Source organism: Lolium perenne, chromosome 4, assembly GCF_019359855.2.
Source record: "Lolium perenne isolate Kyuss_39 chromosome 4, Kyuss_2.0, whole genome shotgun sequence".
Lineage (NCBI taxonomy): Eukaryota > Viridiplantae > Streptophyta > Magnoliopsida > Poales > Poaceae > Lolium > Lolium perenne.
The window spans coordinates 402,794,797-402,805,049 of NC_067247.2; the positions used below are offsets into that span (position 1 = coordinate 402,794,797).

Consider the following 10,253-nt stretch of genomic DNA (forward strand, 5'->3'; position numbering starts at 1 on the left):
AGTTATGGTATGGGTATGAATCCTAATAGTCTTTTCTTAAAATTTTGGTATGCATAGCATAAGTAAATAAGTTTACAACCAAAATCGGATGAATGTCTTTGTCGGTTATCCCAGAGAATTTAATTGGGAATTCTTCCCACGAGACAAAGACAAAAGTGTTTATCAATGTTTCTTATTTCCGAGAAATTGTTTCTAGTGAAATATTTGAGTGGGAGGACAGTATAATTTGATAAGGTTTATGAACCTGAGCATAATGATCAGAGTAGCGCAGCATCGGAATTGGTTTCGGAAGCGGCCACAACGATCATGGCTCCCATGACTACAAAGTGTTTTAGCCATGGAGATCGAAGTACATATTGAACCTTGTAGGTATGGTTTACTTTGTGATCAAATAAATGATTTGTGGACAAAGGATTGATTGTGAACAATGATAAACCAACTACAAACAAAGAAGTTATGATGGGCCCTGACTCCGTTAAAATGGCTATATGCCATGAAATCCAAGATAGATAAATACTTTTTAAAAGTAAATGGATCTATAAAATTGATGGACTTGGATGGAATATCCTTAAAGAAGCTCGACTTGTCGAAAAATTGTTTACGACAAAGTTCAAAGAGTTGACTACGATAAGATTAGATCTTCCGTAGCAATGCTTATAGTCTATGTGGATTATTCTAGTAATCACTACATATTTCTTTTATGAGATATGCTAGTAGGATGGAAAAATACATTGCTTATAAGAAGTGTGTATTAAAGGTGTATACAAGATACAACCAAAAGTTTTGCTAGTCCGTAGAATACTAGATAGGTATACAAACTTCAATCGGATGAAGTAAGTATCATGGAGTTGGAATCTTCACCAGATGAAATAGTCAAAGAGTTTTTGATTTCATCAGAGACGATGAAGAGATTTGCATTTGCAAAAAATTAAGTGGGAGCGCTGAGACATATTTATAATACTTTATGTAGATGACATATAGTTGGTTATAAATGATGTAATTATATACTTGATTAAAAAGGTTTCATTGAGAAATTAACTTCAATGAAAAGATATGGACTGAAACAAATTTAGTGTCAAGATCTATGAAGATAGATTGAAACACAAAATAAGTTTAAGTCAAAGTACATATAATGAATATTGAAATAGTTCAATATAGAAATATTCTTGTCATGTGAAGTTTTAACAAGACTTGAGTGTATCTGACACTCAATGAGTAAAAACACATGAGTGATTATAGATCACGAATAATATGTACACAATCAGATATCATGTGCTATAAAGTGTTATGAGCATATACCAGAATGATTCATATGATGATCATTGGACGACAGTAAGAATATTCTTGAGTACTTTAGAAGAACTAAGGATATATATATATAGTTTTGTATGGGAAATGACAAACAAATCGCTGTAAGATGTTGCACCGATATTTGTTTTGTCACATATGAAAATAAAATTTCAATCTCAAATTAGACTAAGTATTGTTTAAAAGATAGCACAAATAAGCTAGAAGTTGTCTATGCTAGATTTAGAAGAGTTCTAAATATTATGACGGATTCTACAAAAGAAGGCAGAATATGTCATTGTTTTGACAATGACAAAGGATGTTAAAGTCAAGAGGTTCTTTGAGAACTTGGTGTAGTTCCGACAGAGTCAGAACTTTGAAGCTATATTGTGTGTGACAATATTAGTAACATATTTCAGACCGCGGAATTAAGGTTCCACCAGAAGACCAAACATATTTAATGCCGACTCATTTGGAAATGAGTGATGCGTTGAGACACAAATGAATTACAAAATACATACGGTTCTGAGCATGTCAGATCCGTTGACTAAAACCTCTCCCGTGAGCAAAACATGATAAAGCACCGGAAGGCCAAGGTGTTATATCTTTACAAATGTAAACTAGATTATTGACTCTAGTGCAAGTGGGAGACTGAAGGAGATATGCCCAAGAGGCAATAATAAAAGTGGTTATTATATATCTTTATGTTTATGATAAATGTTTATATATCATGCTATAATTGTATTAACCGAAACATTAGTACATGTGTGATATGTAGACAACAAAGAGTCCCTAGTATGCCTCTTAACTAGCTTGTTGATTAATGGATGATTAGTTTCATAATCATGAACATTGGATGTTATTAATAACAAGGTTATATCATTGTATGAATGATGTAATAGACACACCCAATTAAGCATAGCATAAGATCTCGTCATTAAGTTATTTGCTATAAGCTTTCGATACATAGTTACCTAATCCTTATGACCATGAGATCATGTAAATCACTTATACCGGAAAGGTACTTTGATTACACCAAACGCCACTGCGTAAATGGGTGGTTATAAAGGTGGGATTAAGTATCCGGAAAGTATGAGTTGAAGCATATGGATCAACAGTGGGATTTGTCCATCCCGATGACGGATAGATATACTCTGGGCCCTCTCGGTGGAATGTCGTCTAATGTCTTGCAAGCATATGAATAAGTTCATAAGAGACCACATACCACGGTACGAGTAAAGAGTACTTGTCAGGAGACGAGGTTGAACAAGGTATAGAGTGATACCGATGATCAAACCTCGGACAAGTAAAATATCGCGTGACAAAGGGAATTGGTATCATATGTGAATGGTTCATTCGATCACTGAAGTCATCGTTGAATATGTGGGAGCCATTATGGATCTCCAGATCCCGCTATTGGTTATTGGTCGGAGTGAGTACTCAACCATGTCCGCATAGTTCGCGAACCGTAGGGTGACACACTTAAGGTTTGATGTTGAAATGGTAGAACTTGAATATGGAATGGAGTTCGAATATTTGTTCGGAGTCCCGGATGAGATCCCGGACATCACGAGGAGTTCCGGAATGGTCCGGAGAATAAGATTCATATATAGGAAGTCATATTCCAAGTTTGGAAATGATCCGGTGCATTTATGGCAGGTTCTAGAAGGTTCTAGAAAAGTCCGGAAGAAATCACCATGGAAAGTAGAGTCCCGGAGGGACTCCACCTTGCATGGCCAGCCAACCCTAAAGGGGAGGAGTCCAAGGTGGACTCCCCTAGGGTGGCCGGCCAACCCACCTCAAGGAAAGGTGGGAGTCCCACCTTGGGTAGGACTCCCTCCTTGAGTAGGTTTCCCACATATGGGAGGTTTTAGTGTTGGGGTCATATTCGAAGACTTGGACTAGAACTCTTGGGGCTTCCACCTATATAATGAGGAGGAGAGGGAGGGGGGCAGCCACTCTTTGGCTCAGCCTTGGCCGCACCCCTTAGAGGGCCGGCGCCCAACCCCCCTCTCTCCCCAAACCCTAGCTTCTTCTCCTCCTCCACTTCTCCCGCATATGCTTAGCGAAGCTCCGCCGGAGATCTCCATCGCCACCGCCACCACGCCGTCATGCTGCCGGATTCAAGGAGGAGCTACTACTTCCGCTGCCCGCTGGAACGGGGAGAAGGACGTCGTCTTCATCAACACCGAACGTGTGACCGAGTACGGAGGTGCTGCCCGATTGTGGCACCGTGATCAAGATCTTCTACGCGCTTTTGCAAGAGGCAAGTGATCGTCTACCGCAGCAATAAGAGCCTACTCTTATAGGCTTTGGAATCTCTTCAAGGGTTAGTCTTGATCATTCTCTCGTTGCTCCCATCTTCTAGATTGCATCTTGGCTTGGATTGCGTGTTCGCGGTAGGAAATTTTTTGTTTTCTATGCAACGAATCACTACATGAATGGCGGCCGTGGGAGGGGTGGAGTCGGGCCAAGGTTGGACACCGGATCCTTGCCGCGATCGGCGGACAAGCAGTATTCACCGGAGCAGATCTAGATCGGAGATCGTCGGGCTGGCGGCTGCGACGAGCTGATCAAGGTACGTGAGAATGGAAAGTGACAACCGACGAGGACCACCACATCGATCCATCAGACGTATATACCGATACGTACATACACCGAAACGTACATATAGCCTATACCCTTTCAACGAGTACAATGGTACACCGTATACCCTTTCAACAAGTACAATACAAGGGTACAATCAATATGGATCTTTGGGGGCTAACCTAGCCCGACCCTCTAGTGCCGGCGGAAGGAGCACATGCATAATGGTACGGTTATGCAATTGTTGGGTTGGGGGCCTATGGAAGCAGTCGCCCCTAAACAATCCAGAAGCCACGGGACGTGTCTCCCTGTAGGGAACTAAGCTTTCTCCTCGGGACATCACGTATGAAAAAGAAAGACGATCAAGTCGCAGATCATGCCGGATTTTGTCGCTGAGTGGATGGAATTACAAAATACGGGACCCTCGGATTTGTCAAGTACCTGACATATGAACTTTAACGGGTCCAAGAGATTGGAAGGAGCTAGAGCAGGCGTGATACTTGTATCGCCTCAAGGCGACAAAATGAAATATATATTACAGATGATGTTCCCCAACGCGTCTAACAACGAGGCAGAATATGAAGCCCTTTTGATAATTGTCTATTCAACCTTAACAAAGTTCTACAGCGGTGTGAGGACCCACCTAGTTCTTAATTGGGAGAAGTGCCATTTTATGGTTACGGAAGGTGTTGTCATTGGTCATCGAGTATCAGGAAGAGGCATTGAAGTGGACCGCGTGAAGATCGAATCCATAGGTCCTGATACTCAGGATGATCCAACCCCTATTAATGATAGCTTTGTTAATGAATAACTTGCAAATATTAATGTGTCTAGTGCGAGAGTAGCTTCCCCTTGGCTTGCTGATTATGCTAATTTTATTGTTGGGAAAGTTATGCCACCTCATTTTACCTATCAACAAAGAAATATTTTTTTATGATCTTAGACGTTATTTCTGGGATGACTCTTTTCTCTATAAGAAGGGTGTTGATGGAATTATTAGATGATGTGTACCTGAGTGCGAAGATGGCTGTGTGCATCTATTGATGCAGAGGCCGGAGCGATGCTCCCATATCGAAAAAAAAGGTTTCTGGATGTTCTTCCTGCGCATCAAAGAACAACAACCGACCAGTCTCAGAGCTAGCTGGATTTTCCAATTTGGATAACTTAGAGTGCCTGAGAGTGTTCTTTCTTAGCAGCGAATACACGAAATATGCGAGGCCAACACTAGTTAGATTTTCTCACTCTGTATGTTTTAAGCATGTTCCAAACTATGTATTTGTTTGTGTAATATTCCTTCTCTCTATTTAAATGAAAATACAACAAAAAAGAGTTATTCTAATGTAAAAACAAGTTTGGGAGACGTGGTTGGGGAGAGACGCGCCCAAACACGGCATGAAACGGAAGCGTTCCCAAACATTTAATCCAGCCGCGTTTGAAGAACGCTTTGTGGGACACGACTAGACATGCTCAGGGCACATGTGCCACTTCAAAAAACGCAGGTGCCGGCTCAACAATTGCGAGATGTGCCATCCCATGTACAATGACCCCGCATACGAGTCTCCATACACAGGAACAATTATCACCTTCCGCCGTATTACGTGGAAATGTCTGTCAGCCAAGACAACGAGCTATGTAGCTTGGCCTTTAAATTTCCGCTCTCTTCAAGCCCTACCACAACAATTATCACCTTCGGCCGTTTTACGTGGAAATGTCTGTCAGCCAAGACAACGAGCTATGTAGCTTGGCCTTTAAAATTCCGCTCTCTTCAAGCTCTACCTCGAGGTAGCACATCTATACTCGGAGTATGCATACGTTTAACATAGGTGTATTACTGGTCTTAATTTATTTTTTTGAAAAATCCACCAATCTAATCATAAGTACAAGAAATCATAAAAGTAGTAAAAAATACAAATAGGTTCTTGGACCACCTAGCAATGACTATAAGCGAGCCAAAGCCATGCCGCCATCCTCGCTCCTCCGTCGATGGAGTAAGACAATGCTTGTCATTGCACAATTTGTTCTGGTAGAAAGACGGGAAGTCGGTATGCTAAAACCCAACGAACCATCGCATAAAAGCAGCAACCATCATCGACGAAGAAAAGCATAGATTATAATGAACACCGACTAAAACTAGCGAGATCTGTCAGGAACACACCTCCACATGCCCTCTGATGATGCTAGACGCACAGTCAGAACGGGGGCTAGACGGGGACGACTTTTATTCCATCTTCAGGGCGTCACCATTGCCACACATTCCAGGATAGGACACAAACCCTAAACAAACTGAAAAAACATCAAGAAGCAGAGCCCTTTCGCCGACAAGAATCGGGATCCACCACGGCTCCACGGCCCAAAGGCCATAAGAAACTGAGGTTGATTGGTGGCTGCACCGATGGCACTATGGAAGGTAGGAAACCTATTCGCATGTGTCACGAGCCTTCGGAACGAAGTGGTACGTCACACGGTCCCTATTATTGCTCTCACTTGTAGGTGTGCCCGCGTGTATATATGGATCTATATAATACTAGCCGTATGCCCGCACGTTGCTGCGGAACAACAAAAGATACAGTAATAACTTAGGAATATATATAATAATATAGCTAAATGGTTGTGCGTTGCGATGACCGTCTCATTTTTTATTAGTGCATGTGTAAACATAATATACACGAAATTTATGTATATAGCCTGCCTAGCCTGTCTCGTATAGCATTGTTCAAAAAATCGGCCGAGATATCGATTTATCGGTCGATTTATCGTGAATCGGGTGGTCGCCGATAAGATTTCAGCATATCGGATAATTTGTCGCGCCACCGATATTTCAGCCGATTTACTGCATTTTAGCTGATATTTGGCCCGATTTTCACTCTCCTAGCTGATATTTCGTCTGATTGTTAGTGAAATTTCAATGAAATTTGGTATGGCAGTCGATATTTTCGTCCTATGGTTGCGTAGAATTATGCATTAGCTCAAAATTTTCATTGTTATTGATTCAAATGCAAGGAATTAAGGTGATACTTATGTGCAATGCTCAAATATTATTTTTTGCATAGCATATTATAGAAAATTTAGTGTCGAAAATTAGGATTTATAAAAAAATAAGCCGATAAATGGCTGACCGATAAAATCGATTAATCAGCCGATAAGCGATTAATCCTCATTTTAAGGCCGACCGATAAGTTAAGATTAATGATTTCTTGAACATTGTCGTATAGTAAACATGCCCATTCGTTGCTATATTTTAATTTTGATTTTTTAGGCTACGGAAAGTTTTATTCTTACTTGCGAGTTGCAAGAAGGAATTTAAAACCCTAAATTGGCTTTTCTTCAGCTCTCAAGGTTTTAAATAGAATTATGTGGAGCTTACCAGCTATGTTTAGAATGTCCATTGTTAGTTCTAGAACTTTCATACTATTTTGCATCTCTAGACAACAAGAGGTCCTTACCTCTCTTTTGTATTTTGTTCTTATTTCAGTAAAACACCTGGCCTTTCTATTAATTTAAATTGCATTAAAGTTTATCCGAAAATCATACATATCTTCCATGATCCACATGTTAGCCGAACTGGGTAGCAATATTATGTGCATTTATATTTGAGTGAACCAAGCAGAACATAAATATAAGGGATAGAAAAAAAATCATGTATCACATTCTATTGAGTAAGGCTAGAAAGAGAAAGTGATAAACGTGGACACAGCACCTAGAAATCACATCTCTATCATACAAAAGCTCAGCCTAGCAATAAAAAAAAATCCACGCCCACTTGCAAAAGGATGAACAACTCTGTAAATTTGATAGTCGTGGACCTGAGGAGCTTCAGTCATAGGAGTTTGAATCCCCTCACAAAGATGAGAGCCTGTCAAAGATCAGGATTCAGCTAGTTGAGGCTTCCTTGGCTGGTTGGATATTTGCATCTTGGCCTCGGGTTCTGCCAGCACTTGTTTCCCCGTGTCCACTGCAACCACTTTTACAACATTGGGAAGACAATGAATCAACTATCAACATAATCCCCGCCTCCTGGTTCAGACGTACGAACTCCTGAGTGTATATTTTGTGGAGCTGGCGCATCTCGTTGCCGTTGACAACCAGCACGGCCGGCTGCATGGCGACGTGCGCTGTAGTGAGTCTCGACGTGATGTGCCCATGGTGGTGTGGCTTGGACGAAGGGCCGGAGCAGCACGTTTCTGCTGCCACCGATGCACGTGGCTAACAGGAACATGACCGGGTTCTCCTGTCTGCTGCCGTTGCGCGTGTATAGCAGTATCAGCACCTGGTGCCCGTCAGGAGCATCATGCCCATGGATACCGCCACCGCGAGACTTGGAAATTGACCGGGTAGTGTTTTTCCGGTGAAGTCATCTCAAATGCGAACAATAATGGCGTGATTGACCGCCCGCCCACATTGTGCAGATCGACCGCCCGCGTCCCGTCAGGCCAAGCAAGATTATGGCGTGGATCAAGGAGACACCGGGTGCTATCCTCTTGGACGCCATCGAGGCGAGACCGGATGATGCTGGTTAGGGGCAAGACAAATTCCGATCGAAATCGTGCAGGAACAAATCCAATAGTGGTTCACGATAAATTTCAATAGTGATCGTCATGAGGGATTAACAGATCCACGGGATCGCGTATATTTGTAGACGAGGGGTAGCGTGCGGCCGGGTTGTAATGTGATTATGGTAGCAGAGTACGTATAGTAGTTGAATTTCCTTTTTTCTTTGTTGTATACTTGTTTTGGTGGGCCAAAAGGTTTGTTTCCGTGAGCTAGGGTGTGGCCCATGGGTGCGAGCAAGACGTGAATCACGGGCGCGAGCGAAGGACGACTTACCACGGTTGCATTGCAATTTAATAGTAAAGATGTGTGGCTTGCTTAATAGTTGAGGACCCTGCAGTTCATCCTGACGTTGCCATAAGGGTTGAGGTCGAGCTGTCCCATCTTGGCCATCCCCTGGACGAAGGTGTCGAAGAATATGTCGGAGTTATCGGCGAACATGCCGACGTACATGACCGTCTCCTCTGAACCCGTCATGAGCGTCTGGTCAGACGTGAGCAGGCCCCTGCTATGCAGGAGCCCCAGGAAGTAGTTGGTGTCAAAGGCGTTGCTCGTCGTGTCGAGCTTGGCGGTGGCCCCGTCGCCGCCGCTCTTGCAAGTTTTGACCAGCGACGCCGCCATCCAGGCGTCCATGGTAGGGTCGACGGCGTTAGCTTTGAGGCGGTTCTTGAAGTTGGCGCAGTGGGCCCGGCCAAGCGTGTGGGCGCCTGAGAGCGCGACGAGCTCCGGCACGGTGAAGCCGTGGGTGCCGACAAATAGGTCAATGAGCTTTGGCGCGGTGAGGGTTGCGGCGGGGAGCGCGGAGGTGTCGGCGGACAGGGAGTGGAAGCCGTCCCTGCGGCCGGTGGGGACGTCGTAGTAGGGCCCGCCGGCCATGGAGACGGAGTCGCGGGCGGCGAGGGCGAGGACGTCGGCGCAGGAGACGATGCCGGGGCACCGCGCCTCGAGGGCCTCCTTGACGGCGTCGATGACCTCAAAGCCACGGAGGGACTTGTTGGGGAGGGCGTCCTTCTCGGCCGTGGAGCCGTGGGTGGAGTCAAGGAGGACGGAGGCGTCGCATCCGCGGACGAAGCAGTCGTGAAAGTGGAGGCGGAGGAGGGAGGCGGCGAGTGTAGGGTCCTTGTAGAGGGCTTCACCCACCACGTTGCGGACGATGGCCTCCGCATACGGGCAGCTCATCCAGTAGTATCCCATGATCAGCTGTCCATGGCCCTGACCATAGTCGTAGCCATACCCGCCGTACCCGTAGCCAGCATATCCTCCTCCTCCTTGCGCTGCTACGCCACCTGATGACGCAAGCAGCATCGCCGCTACTAGAGCAATTACACAACCAGAGATGCTCGTCGTCGTCGACTTGCCCATTGTTTTTGGAGCAACTTCAAATTACCAAAGCCAGCTCTGGTAGACAGGCGAATGCTCGATGATCCATCGGTCGGCATTTATAGCAATTAGATTCTGCATGCTTACGTAGTACGATCCATATCTATACCTACATTCATGTACCGGCTGCCGCTATCATGCAGGCATTGAGCAAGACTATGACTACTACATATTATACCACTGGTGCTGATTGAGTGATTGAGTATAGAAAAATGTCAATGGAGATAGTCATCGTGCGTCTCAAGTGCTTACCATCTCAACCCTGCAACTTACTGACAGTGAAGTGACACTTAACTCAAGCCAAGTGCATGCCGACCGGCCGTGTAGGTAATATCAGATAGATTCTTCAGGCTAGTGTGCATATATATATGTTAGCACGATTCCACGAGTGGGGTATTAGTTATCTACTCCCCCAGTTCCAAATTATTAAGTGTTACAGTTTTGGTTAGATT

General features: G+C 44.1%; 1 protein-coding gene across 1 annotated transcript; it reads right to left on the bottom strand.

Annotated features, from left to right (window-relative positions):
* Positions 1 to 8,520: 8,520 nt before the first annotated feature.
* Positions 8,521 to 9,812, bottom strand: LOC127349276 (peroxidase 47-like). The gene has a single exon (XM_051375028.2). The coding sequence runs from the start codon at positions 9,781 to 9,783 to the stop codon at positions 8,740 to 8,742; it is 1,044 nt and encodes a 347-aa protein (XP_051230988.1). The 5' UTR covers positions 9,784 to 9,812; the 3' UTR covers positions 8,521 to 8,739.
* Between the last annotated feature and the right edge of the window lie 441 nt (positions 9,813 to 10,253).